The 15402-nt window shown below is 40.1% G+C and overlaps 3 protein-coding genes across 4 annotated transcripts; 2 read left to right on the top strand and 1 right to left on the bottom strand.

Moving 5' to 3' along the window:
• Positions 1 to 8226: 8226 nt before the first annotated feature.
• Positions 8227 to 9939, top strand: LOC129590818 (uncharacterized). The gene is made up of 4 exons (XM_055486224.1): positions 8227 to 8430; positions 8583 to 8681; positions 9192 to 9269; positions 9492 to 9939. The coding sequence occupies exons 1-4, from the start codon at positions 8328 to 8330 to the stop codon at positions 9689 to 9691; spliced, it is 480 nt and encodes a 159-aa protein (XP_055342199.1). The 5' UTR covers positions 8227 to 8327; the 3' UTR covers positions 9692 to 9939.
• An 86-nt stretch (positions 9940 to 10025) lies between these two features.
• Positions 10026 to 12979, bottom strand: LOC129590793 (regulator of microtubule dynamics protein 3-like). The gene is made up of 3 exons (XM_055486170.1): positions 11972 to 12979; positions 10677 to 11289; positions 10026 to 10465 (listed from the first exon to the last, which is right to left on the bottom strand). Exons 1-3 carry the CDS (start codon positions 12691 to 12693, stop codon positions 10337 to 10339), a joined length of 1464 nt encoding a protein of 487 aa, XP_055342145.1. The 5' UTR covers positions 12694 to 12979; the 3' UTR covers positions 10026 to 10336.
• A 758-nt stretch (positions 12980 to 13737) lies between these two features.
• Positions 13738 to 15285, top strand: LOC129590808 (solute carrier family 25 member 35-like). Of its 2 annotated transcripts, none has more exons than XM_055486199.1 (6): positions 13738 to 13801; positions 13911 to 14116; positions 14176 to 14213; positions 14311 to 14460; positions 14596 to 14664; positions 14732 to 15284. In XM_055486199.1, the coding sequence occupies exons 2-6, from the start codon at positions 14005 to 14007 to the stop codon at positions 15050 to 15052; spliced, it is 690 nt and encodes a 229-aa protein (XP_055342174.1). In that variant the 5' UTR covers positions 13738 to 13801; positions 13911 to 14004; the 3' UTR covers positions 15053 to 15284. The 2 variants fall into 2 exon arrangements, with proteins under 2 accessions (XP_055342174.1, XP_055342173.1); XM_055486198.1 differs by having other exon boundaries at positions 13744 to 13801; positions 13900 to 14116; positions 14732 to 15285.
• Positions 15286 to 15402: the final 117 nt, after the last annotated feature.

Here is a 15402-nt window from a genome sequence, read left to right as displayed (position 1 = left end):
GACAAGGTGCTGGTACGGTATTACAATACATGTACGTACAATATGTACCATGCAGAAAGATATTATGACTGTTAGTACACTTTAAGTGCGTTTAAATATCGGTGTCTTTAAGGCGCGAGATTTATAATGAAGCAAATATAATATTTTGCTTTATTATAAATCTTAAATTAATTCGGGCTTATTAATATTATTAATAAGCCCGAATTAATTTAATACTTCTGCCTATAGTTACGAGGAACTGTAAAAGACCTCGGCCCAATGAAATACATCCCACTACTTTAATTTGATGGGGAAAGTCGAACCAACGATTGCGGAATACCACCAACGTGAGTTTGGCTAGGTTTAGAAAAGGCGGTACCATTTGAGCAGTATAGTGTACGTTGATTCGTTCCCGCCGATTCGTTGTAGTTTATGAGCCCGATAAGTAACAAACCCTTTTCCGGACAAGCTCTAGTTTACAGTATAATGATATTATTGCATATTACACATTATAGTGCAAAATTTAGGCTGTTGCTTTGCCGCTTTGCCCACATCTGCGCACGTACCTTTTATTAGCTCGAGTGACAAACAATTATAGGACCGATAGGTCAGTTTGGCACGAGGACTTCATGGCTGTTCCATTTGAATAAAATTTCCAATTAACAATTAACAATACGGATTTGCTTCATTTCACTTTTCAGTAAGCGAGTTTGTTACTACTTTACAGTCTTTACTAACTGTCATTGCCATTCCGAACATGCTCGTTTAATTTGCTATATGGTAGTCACAGCGCAGTATCTTCTCTTTCCAAAATTAACCATACTACCTTGATAGACGCCGTACACTTTAATACAGCAGTCTATTTTATCTTTAACCTACCTGTGCGTCCAAAGTGTGTGCAATCAACTGAAATTACTTCAAAATCCATTTTACTTTTACAGAGGATTAAATAACATTTGCGGATGCACTTGAAATAAATTAGGAGTAGTAAGAACAATGCAAAATGTTTACTATTTATTGTTTATTGTTTTCTCAACCAAAAGCTTTAGACAATTCACACAAAAGTGCAAATTCATGGCGCTCCAAAGGTCACAGGTAAGCAGTTGACTCTGACAAGGGCTGCATCATGCACCGCGAGCCTAATCTGTTGAGTTTTGTACGGTCTACGTGGATTCTACAAATTTATTACTATGGTGGAAAAGAATGCTTGGAATTTAAAAAGCAGTATATATGGGGAGCTTTAAAACGTGAACGTGCGATAATGAGACAATTAAATTCTTTTAACAGCAATGATAAGGAAGTTGCGTCACCTACCGGTCGGTGGTAAAGAGATTTGATAGTTATAACTTATATCTATAGTATATCTGAAAAGAAAGGCGGCAATGATTGCAGTTGTCGGTCCGGTGCATTGCACTGAAGACGAACAATAAATACAGATTTTCTGCATAACCAGTTCTGCCAGACGTGATGTAAGAGCCGAAATAAAAAATTTATGTGTGTACATTCATGGACACTTGGAAATATTCTCAACATCCGAAAAGGTAATCGGGTACCTGTTCCAAAACTCTTCGGCGTCGTATGAAACAAATTCGAAGTAGCAAAAATAATGACTACCTGCATAATATAATACAGTGATTCACAATATATTATGAGAATAATAAAACACACCATTAATTTTCCCTTTTCGAGAGTAAAATGCGCCACCTCGCCATATATATACCCATGCACAAACGGTTAAGATCGTATAAAAACAGAGCTACTCGTATATTGTATTTTATAAGTATTGTACGCTGCTCAGATTATTTTTGACTTTTGTTTTGCTATAATTAATTATCTTGCAGCATTAGGGAGCGCTTACAACAAGTATTGCATTGTATACCGTAACATATTTGCGTCGGCTTTCATTTACGGACAGTGGAAGGTAAGTGATAGCGCAAACATTGTTTTTTAGTTTACTCATGGCCATGTTACTCGTGTCATGACTTTTCTTAAAGCAAGTTAATAATTAAATTAAATACAACAAAGCTGTTCTCGTTACAAGTTGAGCTTGTGAGGTGCACAAGCTATCGGAATTTAGAAAGTACATAATTGCAAAATATATTTAAGAGATACAGCTACCAAAGGTCACAGAAAATGTATTCGACCACATGTAAACATTCATATGCAGAAAACGAGTGCGAATAAGTTTTGGCTATTTACGTCCGATGTCAAATCTGATACCAAAGGTGATGTCACGGACAAGAGCGTGCAAGGATGTTATGGAGTGCACCTATGTGTAACTACACGAGTTTTTCCTGAGTTGACCCAAATTCAGATAAACAAGGTTAATGCTTAAACTAACAATCCTCCTGTTGCGTTGTTCTGGAAAGCAGTTTCAAATATCACGTTCTTCACACACCCACGTCCGCGTCGCCAGTGCGACGACGTGGAGACTGTCTGATGTGGCGAAGAATGTTGCGGTTTAGGGAGATAAATCAAATCCGGCGCTACGTAATCCCGGTGAACGTTTTGTTTGATAAGTCTTGTCACCTGAGTCTAAATGTAATCAATCGGAATGCATATATGACTGTAATCGACTCCTTACTGCGAGAAGGATACTGTTACTGATATATGTGAATTTGTTAAACTTGTACAACAGTTTTTGCATTAATGGTACCGCCGACCGCATCCGAATTCAATCGTATCTTGCGCCATCATTCATTTGCACAAGTCGGCGTTACATGTCGTTGTCGTCACTTAGAAAGCGATTCGTGTAATATTAATATATATAATCTACTTTTTAATACACACTGCACCCTTTAGGTGATACGTCATGATGTCAAACCACTTACTAATACTCTGTGGAGTTGGTTTATGATATGGTTTCCGGATCTCCTGGTTGGCTGGACCAACATTTATATACCCACAGCGCGGCACTCGACGGGCGTTAATATTCGTCTTTGGTATTTGGTGTTGCCGTTTCCACACTTAAGTACGGTTGCTTGATATGGTGGGAAACTAACTTTGCACCTTGATATTGCATCATTCCTTACTGGTGGCTGAATCAGACGCGCATACGAAGGTCAGCATCGTCTAATTTGGCGACGTTCCTCCGAGTAGTGATCAACATCTGCATCTGTATATCGCGGGGCGATAGTCTACATTGCTATAATCGGCACCCACCCCGTCGACCTACTCATTCGTCCGCTGCACGGTGTGAAATTCGGCTGCCTTTTGGTCGCGTGCAGCACTTTTTACTCGCCGGCCGGCAACGTGCACGCAGCTGTGTTGTTTTGTTGGTTGTCCTTCCTTATCATTAAGGAAGCATTCTGATCCATTTGACGATCGCCTTTTTTGCTTATGACCTGGATAATATGTCAACAGCATTACGTATACTAATATTAATACTAATCGTTCAGCTGTTTTCTCGTTTGGCACTCGGCCGATCTCTGCCTCCCGGTGCCATGTAAGTACTTATGATGTGCTCATCGGAACATTTTTTTATCCAGCATATAGATAATTAAGTATTTCTCATCACACAGAATGCGAGAAAAGCGCAGTGGAATATCGGACCAACGATTAGCTGAAATCGAGGCTTTGTTGTCGATGGCAAAAAGCAGAAGTCGATCTGGTTCAACAGGACGATTGCATCAAAACGCCCAGTATGGATATGGAGTGCTAAATCCGGATGAAATGTAATATCTGCAGCAGATAAGCCATGATCTTAAAAAATAAAAATAAATAAATCATTTAATTATGACAACGCACTTTTGTAAGATAGGAAATGCCGCGCAATGATCATGAAACTTCGAGATATACCTTGTCTCCTGATAAAAAGTCAAATTTTAACTCCAGTTTTATAAAAAAACTTTCACAGCTGAAGTGGATAGCAAATACCTAGATACAATACTTGCTTGTATGCAAAATTTTGATTCGAACCATATTTCTATTCAATAACGCAAAAATCGAACCGGTATTCATACTACTATGTAGTTATTAAAAAGAATAATACGATACATTCGGTAAACATATTAACGAACAGAATTACGTTAACGAATGTATTGATAACGTTAACGAGACAGCCTTTCAATTTCCCATTATGAAAAAAAGTATAGCAAAATATGACATGATTATTTTTAGACCGAGCCATCCAGTTAAATTTAAAAAAATGTTGTTATTACTTATTAGTAATCGGTAATGAATTATTACTCAACGTACGCAAAACTTAATAATTCATATGCAATAATATTTACTTTTAAATTAAATTTTATTCAAAGCCTTATTACCGTACATGAACCTTTTATGTGAATACGACGAAAACAACGACTGCATTTGTCTAGCTAGAAAAAGTGACAGACAGATAACAACATACATAATCACAACGAATTCTATCTTTATAGAGGGTGAAAACATCGCATCACGCCCCTTGTTATTAACCAGGATGGTAGAAATACCGGAAAATCTTTGCTAGCTTGAGTGCTCGCACAGTTAGTGGACGATCTCAAACATGACGCCAAACCAATTTCCATGGATTCTATCAGGTTGCCTGTGCTTGATGGAATGCCAAGACTGATTTCGATACAATCGTACTTGTTTTTTGGGATTGCCATAATTCCAGCTCCATCAAAGAATTACAGCGCTCATGCCTTCGGCCAAATCTGTGACTTTGTCTCGCAATGAAATCTCATTTGACTGCTGTTCCGTTGTTTTTTTTTATTTATTTTTTTATTTATTGCTTTCTGCGTTCTATGCAGAATGTTTATTTTTGGTGCGCATGAGGGCGGTTGCATATGAATAAAAGCCGGTATCATATCTCGGCGATCCGCAGATGTACTATTCGCATGTGACGAAATATAAGTGCAGCACACTAATCCGTCTACCCCCGAAAGGATTTATTTGTAAAATGCGCGGCTATACTTCTAGTGTTAATATCAACAGATGGATTTCGAACGAGAACAACGTTCGTCCTTCAGGATCTCGAAATGTTTGTCCACGCTGAACAAATCCCTTTTCAGGATTCGGCATCTGCTTCCATATACGTAACAGTGATGACAAAGCACAACATGCAGGATACGCGCAAACATATGTTACCGTACTCTGTATTCTCCATCTCGCTCGCTGTAATGTTGATCAAAGAATTTTCAAAATTGGTGGACCATGTTTTCGTCATAATTGTACGAGTAATAATAGTTTTAATTAGACACTATAGTGTAGACTGTCGAGTTAGGAGCGTACGCATGCCGTACTCAAACCAGCATGTACACAATGAATATGCGGCGTCCACATCCTCGGATATCTCATCAAATCATTTCTACCCGATCTCTAGATCTAACCGTGAAATAGCTGCGACATTCAGTTGGAGTTTGGTAGTCAATTCACGAACCCTATGTGTTCAAGGCAGAAAACGTACGTTTTTATTACGTTAAATAATACAGCCTGTTGTACCATATGCTGCGGCAGAAAGCATTACAAATCTGTTCAAATCTGGCAACAGTTTTGTTAATGAGATTCAGTAAAAACCAGTAATCACCAAGTTCAGGTACCCTAAGAGCTCTGTATTACTTTATATACGAGTTTCACAAATAACGGCCCTGAAAAATTGTTCAGAATCATCGAATCCGACTTGCTAGCAATATTCTTCGCTGTTATTTCTGGGGCAAAAACGTTTTGCTTTAAATCTCACGTGATCACAAAGAACTTTAAACAACATTTCTAAGTACAATGCACTGAAAATGAACAAACCAAATACCATTAGGGCAGCTGTCTGACGCTTTTGGCGCCAACTAATTGTGCTCTTGCAAAAATATTTGCTTCATTTACAATCGTGCATTACAATATCCGTTTCCATGAACGCACCGAACTGTACTGCAGTATTGCTACAGCTTGCAATTTTCTATGGCCATGTATACCCGAAGACTGCTTTCAGCGGAAGGGAATATTTTTAAAAGTTGCAATAGCCAGATTGCAGCTGTAATAGGCATGCAGCTGCGTACCACACAAACTCCTGCCATATATTTTTGTATGGATAGGTCCAGGAAGGCTTGGAAGAGACGCTGCTTGGCCGCTAAACAACTCGACGCTACAGTTACAAAGTAGATGTCCAGACAACTAACGCCTTTCCATCAGCACTGTTTGCATTATCACTTAGGCAGTCTGAACACTACATTTTATTTGGTACGCTCGTATTTCCGGTTGGTCGAACGTTGTAATGTATTTTTGAATCCTTGAAATCAGTGCTGGAATTGTTGAAATTCCGGGTCTTTGATCGATCTCAAAGGCAGAGCCGACATAATCCGCAGTGACCTTATATTAGTTAGCTGTTCGATTCTTGTCTATAAACCCAGAGGTCGACTTTTAGACAAATCTGGCTAAATCTTGATAACTACCGCTTATAAAACTATGGTAATACACATAAAAAATTTTTCGAGTCATAGTCAGTTTTGGTCCCATACTCACACCCCTTGTTTTCGCTTTGGTGCAGTGGCGGTATACGATTAGTGAAAATAGTTTTGCTATGAAACCTGTGCACCTGTGTCGGCTAGTTTGGCCTTGAAGATTATTATGAAGTTTTCTCAAGTGCAACTATAAAGAAACCAATATTTTGACCTAGATTTAGGTATTGTATCATACTAAATTATTCTGACGAGCAGTTTTGTTCGCAAACATAAAGAAAAAAATCGTTAACCAGTATGTATGCTGGGTTTCAAAATTTTAGCCATAAGTACGGTATTGTATGTGTAGATCTTGAACAAAACAATTATAAAACTCGCATAACTCGCACAGCTTAACCGCGCAAAGCACCAGTACAACATGCTGACGTTGCTATATTGATACAGACGTACTGTATGCAAACTCTGAGCTTCCGGCTCTGTGCAAATGTTTGACACATCCTAAAAAACGGCAAATAAATAAGGACAATATGATTATCGCTTTGCTGCATCAGTGTCTCATGTGAATTGTTGTTTTTCAAACACCACATGTAATTATGCGTTTCTCTTACGTAAAACACAAAGATCGTTGACGTTCCGGCTGACGAACATGAAATATCTTACAAATCCCAGTGTTTGGAGTCGTTAACTTCATGTACTCCTGGGATTAGTATGCACTCGTATGCCCCAGTATCTGTACCGAACACACTACAAATTTAAGACCACTTAAATGCCAAACCATCAAAAACAGTAGATCATCGGATTTAAATAGACGCGTTTTGTGCGCAGACAGTGCACTTATATACCTAAATGAATTTGAATTCAAAATTGGATAAAACTATTTTGGATTGTTCGTACATTGCTGCCCTTCTAATGCTTAAAGACCCATTATATAAGTCAAAATTAATTACATAACTATCTGTACACTTCCATTTATAGCTGTTCAGCTAGGTAAAACCCTGATGATCTGTAATGTAGTTAAAGTAATGCAGGCGGCCACAAATATACTTCACCATGAAAGTTTTAACTACGTATTCAAGATAGACTTTCTAGCTTAGGATGTGATAGGTAATGTCCTCGTGATTACACCTCTTTGTTGAATTCAAATTTATGGCTGGTAAATTCCGACGATGCAACTGCTATTTAAATACCATATTACAGTACGATTTTTTAATTAAGTTTGATGTATTCCAGTAGGTACTTGTAGACAGTACCGTTCAAGATGAATAATTATGCCTGGCTGAGCTTAAGCTTATCAGCATGTGTACAGAAAGGATGTAAGATTTTAACGTTGGCCTTAACAATGTTGACACTGTTTCGCAACCTGAAGTTTTATCCCATAAGTATATAATCACAAAGTGTACGAAGGTGTGATTTAGAACTATATATAAATATATACTACTCTGTAGTGCTTGGTGCTTTACTGCGCGCCTAAAATACTTAATTACTAGTAATTAAGTATTTAAGTCTGCGCGACAGTCAAATGTGCATATGAGTACTCATATGCACATTTGACTGTCGCGCAGACGTAAAAGAAGGCGGATCTCAAATTATCGAAGCTCGATATCTACCCGCGAATATTACAGCTGTTAGTTTAAAAAGATATATGTACATACAACGATAGGCTACTTCGTAAAAATTATCTATCCGGGCCATAATCATTATCCGTGAATTGCTCGGTGCTTCATGTTCATGTTACTGAATAATATATGTATTATGCATACATGTACGCACAGTACGTATTGTCAGTTAATCGCACGGGAAGTGATAACAAACTGATTATCTACAACACAACTGTCGACAGATAAGAAAATAATCGGGTAATTAGTGCTTGTTAGGAGCTGACAGAGCGTGCATGGTTGTTGCAGTTTTCGATCGTTTATTACCAACGTGATACACAGTTACTGTGGAGGGGCAGTATTCTAGTGAGAACGTCCGGAAATGGCCCTCTTAATGCTTTTGTACGTTTTCGGGACTTTAGCCGGGCTATCCCTAGCCGAAAAAGATGTCGCTGTTATCGAAAACCCGGAACCAAATTTTAGAGGTAATGTACAAAATCCTGATTACACAATTACTAAGTAGTCTTGCAACATCCGTACATTCATTAACGAGTACATTCTCTGGATCGTGGATGCAAAACCGAGTACGACTCCCGCATTGCAAAGTTTTTGCTAAAAACTGAATTCTTATTTGCAGACAAGTCGACATTTCAGTGCTACGTATGCCACCCATCAATGCCTTCCTGTGGGAACAGAATTGACTGCTGTGTAGAACCAAACCCTGCCCATCTGCAAAGTATAACACATATAGTAGTTGATACTATAAGTTAAATAGCAAATTTCGGCAATTCTGTACAGTTTTGCAGATAAACTATGGGCTTAGTAATGTCCACCAATTGAACAATTCAAGAAGCTCTTTAGGAAATTGTCACCTTTGATTAAATGTTAATTTTAAGAACAGGTAAACTGTCCAAAACAAAAATTATAAATACTGCAGTGAGATATACTATAAATAGTAAATCCATTAAATAATTATGTAAATTTTAAGTGTGCATAGCATACGTTATACAAGACCAGCTACAAAATCTGATAACAACCTTGAACCTTATATGATCGCATAATTATTAATTTTTATATATTGTATTCATTCGCTATAATCATGGTTTAAATGGCCTGTTAACTCAAAAACCTAGCTATGTTATCATACCATAAATGGCAAGAAACACAGAACAAAAATGGTGCGCTGGATAAATTTAGTTATACATGCCATTTACTCGTTCGTACTGTTATAATTGTTTTATTTTAGCATGCGCGGAGTTCAAGCCTTCGGCAGACGGTATCACCTACGGAGCCTGCTTCAAGACTACGATGCTGCAAGACCCATGTAAGTGATACGCAAAGCATCAGCTAGTGTAAAATTGGCAGATTATTAATGTAAAGTATAATTCCGAGAGGTTACTAAACGCACATTCTTGTACCTGGAAGAGTCTACAGATACTTCAACTTTTGCAGAAGCAGTTGCATGAAGTTTAATAAATATTATAGTATATATAAGTATGCAGTTGTATGTAGTTTAATATTTTTCTTCCTGTTTATACCTATTCAGTTTATAATGTTACGCGCGGATGCAACAAACGAGGAGGTTTGACCGGAAGCGGAAAGGACGAGTGCAACACCAACCCTAGCACTAACGAAGAAACATGCAACTGCGATCACTCCCTTTGTAACGGAGGCTCTGCCATGAAAATGCAGTTCGGCTTGTTAATCGGCATCGTCACGTGGATTATCTATAGAACTGTTCCTTAAAACAAGAATTAATACCCAATTTTGTACAAATATTTTTGATGCAAATAGTGTCCATTGTCCTGCAGGGATACTGCTTCAAAGCACCGATGGACGATGACCGTTTTGTTTTTCGTTCCCCTTTTTCCAAAAGACGTCAATAAACTTTACGTACATTTTTCGAAAAATGGGTGCTGCTGTGTTTTTTCACCGTCTGTGAACCACCTAAATCAAACCCATATCATGGCATAAATAAAAGTTTGTTACTCTAAGGCTAGAGTAGAAGTCACTAAACGGATAACACTTTGGAATTTGTTCAGATTTCCTTCATACAAAGATACTTCCAGACAACAATACTCCATGGATAGCAATCTTATTAATACCCGAACTTAAATACTGGTAGTAGCACAGGAAACAAACAGCAGTTTCTTTTCAATATCACTGGGATGCTAACGATAAACCGCCAATAAAATCAAAATAGTTTTTCGAAGCAAAGCAAAAAAGGACTGCGCGGATTTATCCAGAGCCATCGCAGGTATGCAAGTATGAAGTTAACACTGCGCTCGAACATACATAACGCTGCAGCAAAAAGCGCATGCTACTCTATAAAATTTGTTTAAAACCAAAAACAACTGAAACTCTCCATTTGTCAGACAAAGTCACACAGTATCACAATTGTACCATTAGTTCCTGAATATCGACGTCACACTGCTCATCTTCCACACATAACCGCTCTACGCTTAGCGCTTCCGTTAGCCACTTCCTGGCTTCGGATTTGTTCCCCTGCTGTGCAAAACACTGCAAAGACGAAAGAATGATTGCACACATGACGTGCAAAACCATGATAATATAATGTGAGAAAGCACTTTAATAAGAGGCTAAAGCGGCATAGCATCCTGCAAAACCAGCGAACAAAAATAAGCCACAATAAACTGAAAAAAGTGCAAATCTCACAACTATATGTTTTGAATAATAAGAAGCCTGTAAGAATAACAATATTAACACTCACCTTGGCAATGTAGTACATATTGCTTTTGAACATCTTTGGCTTCAGTTTCTCCGCCTCGAGAAAGCACCGTTTCGCATCCTCCACCGTTACTTGGGCGTATTTCCCGAAAATCGCTCGCACAGCAGTTCGTTCCACCCATCCCAGTTGGGAAATCTCATAATTCCATCTGCCCAAAATATGATGCAATGACGCATCGTTGGGGCGCAAGTCCAGGGCCTGCTGCAACAAGTCCCTTGTCGCCAGGCCATAATTGATCTTCTGGGTTGTTTCGGCATAACGCGCCAATCCACCGGTCGTTAATGCGCACCATTTCAACACGTCGGGATGCGAATTGTTCAACTTGCGTGCCGCATCAGCATACTGTTTGGCTTCCTTCATTAACGCAATGCGCGATGGAACGTCATGTTTCAGACACTGGTTACCATAGATGAATGTGGCCTTGGCGAGACGCCACAAATATTCAGGATCTTCTCCAAACGTCGGTTGCTTCGATTTGATCAACTCCAGTGCCTGCGTTACTTGTTCATTGGATACTGACGCATCCAAGATCATATCGATGGCATCGAAAGGAGTTGGGCGTACCGGGGTGTCAGTCGCCTGTCCGCTATCGCCTCTGCAACCATTAGAAAGCCTTGAAAACAGCCAGCTTATAATTAGTTTCGTCATTAATTAAGCCTGTTTAATGAGGTCTGTATCATTTTTTAACTTACACAAAATGAAATGTTCATCAATTCCACACTGATAAAATCGCCAAGGCATCGGATTCCATACACGTTACGGAAATTAGGTAAATTATTAATTCAACCTCCCGATTTGTGGTGCAAAATAAAAGCGTGAAAATTACACTTACCACAGAAAAAATGAACTACACTGAATCACGAACGATTCAAATTCACAGTTGAGAGAAAAAAATTATTCACGTACAACATTAAGATATTAAATGTTAATTTTAATTAGTGTAAAACAAATAAATACCTGTTTCATGTAATAATTCCATATCATTCTTTCGGAACGAAAATATCCATTAATCATTTGTGTGAAAACAGCGGGAGCCGTGCACATTTAGAAAAATGACACCGCCCGAAAAATGGCACATTTAGAAAAATGGCACTAGCACAAAGAAAAATAACCAAAGCCAAATCTTAAAATTACTGCTAACTGCTAAGTGCTCACAGATAAACAAATTAACCAACAGTAACCAATGCACAAACCATAACGAAGAACCAACTATACACAAAACTTCCAGCTGACTACTGAGCACAGCTGTTAGAAATTCAGGAAAAACTGCCACGTACCTCATATGTTCAAACTCTTTTTCGAAAATCAAATCCTGACGTACGCCTTCATCAAAACCATCCTGAAGAGCGTCTTCGTAGACATCGTCATCATCGCTGGTAGGCGAAGCCAGCGGAGAGGCCGGCAACATGCCCGCAATGGACAATCCTTGGTTGATACTGCCAATATCGCCGTTCTCGGCTGGCACATGGAACGCTACCCCATCCACCTCCACATGTCCGTTAGAGAGACGTTTCTTCAGAATGGGTTTCAATTGGCGTTTTTCCAGTTTTTCGTCGTCCGCCGACAGGTAAACAGAACCGTCATCCGAATCGGAATCGTAGAACTGCAACCGCCGTGGTCTCCGTCGCTTTTGCCCATCCTGTAACGGATCGCGGTTCATCTGCGTCAGACTCTCCTGCACACGGACCATTCCCTGCTGCAGACTGCGCAGTTCCTCGTACACGCCACTCAGGGAGCGGGACAGAGCCTCCACGCGTTCCTGCTGCATGGAAGCCGTCCATCGGCGGTAGAAATACACCGAAGTGCCTCCAACCACCAACCCAATCCCCATGGCGGATACCCCGACCATTAGCAACTTCCGATCAGGAGGCGGAATGAGACGCCAGAATCTCGAAATGGACAGATCATCCTCTGCGCCGGTGGCGCCACTTATAGGCTCCGATGGAGCACCGAAACCGGATGAAGTCAGAATGCCGCGAACATGCTCGTGGGCCGCCATTCTGAAAACAGATCAAGACTACGCTAGCGGGCCAGCGGCATATCTCTAGTCTCCCATTCAGTTGGAGGAACCGATCAGCATATTTCGGTATTTGCTTGTGAACGCCTCAACAAAAGTCTCTCATGCTGGGCTTATTTTGTATAATGCCTGAACATAATCAACCATAAATATTAAAAAATACCGCTCTAAAATTAAACCACAAGCATAAAAAAATTAAAAATAAAATTTTCAGCCATAAGGACATAAGGTCTAAAGATTAGTGTAAAGCGAAAGCGATTCACGCCACTGTCAGGCTCCACAGAGTCACAGACCACAGACTCCGCACACATCCCTGCTTCCCTTACGATCCCTGGTTTGAAAAACAACGAAACCATTGCATCTGGTGCGGTAGCAGCAATTGCTGTGGTCGCTTAAGCAACCACCTCACGGAACACTTGCCACTCCTCGTGTGAGTAGTCGTTATACCCCCCGGAAATGGGAAGCCGACAGCACTACCGGGGTAGTTAAATATACTGGGGCTAATAATATACTCTGCACCTCTGCTGACTCGTTCTCGCTTAACTCGTCTCGTTACTTTTATAAGTTTATTGTTACTGTCGTTTGTGTAAGTACTGTTATGTAACGGTTTATGTTGGGTGGCTTCCAGTGGCTTGCTACTACTTGAAGAACTTTGTACGAGCTGTAGAAAGGAAGTGTACAGGCAGCTCACACCCTTCCTGTGTGTTGAATTCTACAATATTGTTGGATAGATCATACTCAGAACCCCTCTTCTTCCAAGTTTTGGTTGCAAGCCCCATCAGACAGGGAGAATTAGATCCTGGTGCAAAGAACATGCATATAACGAATTTTCTGGCAGTTGGTGGCACTGGCTGGCGAGAGACTCTTTGGGTGAAAGTGGTGCAAACATTGGTTTGTCAGCTGAGTTTCTTCTCATTCAGGAATCGTTGCAGTTCTACTCTTCTCATCATAATCATTGCAGTTCTACAAGTAATTGTTAATACCATAATTCCAAGCTGTCCACCCGCTATAAACTTGTTCTTAACGTTTTCAGGTTGCCAAAACCCGCATGCAGTTACAGGGCGAATTAGCATCACGCGGCCAGTACAAAGTAAGCTGTGCACTGTTAATACGTCTGAGGGCACTTGCACTAATGTTGGCTTTGTTTGCTTTGACAGTTGGTTCCGTTCAGCTGGAGTGTTCATGTAGGTGCATTACAGGAATGTGTTGCACGCCTTCTACACTGTGGGTGAAAAAGAGGGCTTGCTGGCGCTGCAGAAAGGCCTCGTGCCGGCCATCTGGTACCAGTTTGTTATGAACGGGACCCGTTTGGGAACATACCAAATATGTATCAACGCCGGCATTACCAGCAAACCCGACGGAAGCAAGAGTTTCTGGCGCTCGGTTCTTGCAGGGGCCCTTGCAGGTAATTTTGTGCATTTCGTTATTTTGACAAAACTTACTCGAAGTTCAATTTTTTCGTAGGCTGCATCGGAGCCAGTCTTGCCAGCCCTTTATATTTGGTGCGGATGCTGTCATGTTACGTAGTATAATTATTATTAAATGCCACCGCATTATGTCCGCATACATGGATTGGGTTACTGAATATTACTATTGCAGGTGAAAACCCACTTGCAAGCCGAAGCTAGTCGGGAAATCGCTGTTGGTCATCAGCACCATCACAGCAGCATGTTGCAAGCATTCCGTTCGATTTATGGACTGCATGGAGTTGTTGGTCTGTGGCGCGGTGTTTCCGGTGCAGTTCCGCGGGTAACTGCGTTTGCATTTTGTGTATCGTCAGTGCGTCCGTTTCCAGTCTATGTGGCGTTTACGGCAAAGAAGAGCAGGTTTTATTTGTTTTCTAATATACATACCTTGGATTTGTGCATGTTGTTGTTTGATCAGGTTATGGCTGGATCGTCCTCGCAGCTGGCAACATTCTCCCTGAGCAAAGAATGGCTGGAGAAGCATTTCGTAAGCTTTGATTCATCACTGATAAATTCTATCTCCTCATGGAATTCTCACTTGGCAATGGTTTCAGCATTTTGGTCCGCATGACTGGAAATGCACTTTTTTGGCCACCTGCATCTCCAGTTTGTCTGTGACAGTGTTCATGACGCCTTTCGACGTGGTTTCGTTGCGCCTTTACAACCAGCCTGTGGATGCCAGCGGACGTGGGACGTTTTATTCCGGCTTCCTTGATTGCGTGGCCAAAGTATTGAGAAAAGAAGGCCCATTGGGTTTTTATAAAGGCTGGACAGCAGTTTTTCTTCGGTTGGCACCTCATACCATCTTCAGCTTACTTTTTTGGGATGAATTGAGAAAGTTTTATTTTGCCACCTTTCCGACTGCGCCCGGATAAGGCGCCGACATGGCTTCGTTTTTCAGAATACTTAATATTTTATCCTTTGCTCTTTTAAGGTTTTATCTGTCACATTCGGCAAAAAACTTTGTATAGTGAGTGGAGATTGTGTTGAATTTTATTCTTTCAAGACTTGAGTAGGATGGATTAACGTTCATGTTTTGCTCATTGTGGAAAAAATAAAAGTGTTGTGTTTTTTCTTTGGTGAGAGTTAAAGTACCTGAATGATAAAAAATTGAAAATATTACGCTCAGTTTGCTGTTTTGCGCAGACTATAGATATATGACTCAATTGTTTTGTATCATGTAAGAAAAGAGGTTGATATTATGTGAACAAAACGTAAAACTTTT

This window comes from Paramacrobiotus metropolitanus, unplaced genomic scaffold (genome assembly GCF_019649055.1).
Source record: "Paramacrobiotus metropolitanus isolate TYO unplaced genomic scaffold, Prichtersi_v1.0 Parri_scaffold0000042, whole genome shotgun sequence".
Classification (NCBI taxonomy): Eukaryota; Metazoa; Tardigrada; class Eutardigrada; order Parachela; family Macrobiotidae; genus Paramacrobiotus; species Paramacrobiotus metropolitanus.
This window is presented reverse-complemented; position numbering and strand designations above follow the sequence as displayed.

Bases quoted from the DNA above. Each gene is read 5' to 3' on its own strand.
- LOC129590818 (XM_055486224.1), top strand. From the start codon at position 8,328: ATGGCCCTCTTAATGCTTTTGTACGTTTTCGGGACTTTAGCCGGGCTA. The intron at 8,682-9,191 runs GTATAACACATA...GTTTTATTTTAG, and splicing joins AAACCCTGCCCATCTGCAAA to CATGCGCGGAGTTCAAGCCT. The intron at 9,270-9,491 runs GTAAGTGATACG...ATACCTATTCAG, and splicing joins TACGATGCTGCAAGACCCAT to TTTATAATGTTACGCGCGGA.
- LOC129590793 (XM_055486170.1), bottom strand. From the start codon at position 12,693: ATGGCGGCCCACGAGCATGTTCGCGGCATTCTGACTTCATCCGGTTTC. The intron at 11,290-11,971 runs GTACGTGGCAGT...TAATGGTTGCAG, and splicing joins AAAGAGTTTGAACATATGAG to AGGCGATAGCGGACAGGCGA. The intron at 10,466-10,676 runs GTGAGTGTTAAT...TCGTCTTTGCAG, and splicing joins ATATGTACTACATTGCCAAG to TGTTTTGCACAGCAGGGGAA.
- LOC129590808 (XM_055486198.1), top strand. From the start codon at position 13,760: ATGCAGTTACAGGGCGAATTAGCATCACGCGGCCAGTACAAA. The intron at 14,117-14,175 runs GTAATTTTGTGC...ATTTTTTCGTAG, and splicing joins TCTTGCAGGGGCCCTTGCAG to GCTGCATCGGAGCCAGTCTT. The intron at 14,461-14,595 runs GTAACTGCGTTT...TTGTTTGATCAG, and splicing joins TTTCCGGTGCAGTTCCGCGG to GTTATGGCTGGATCGTCCTC.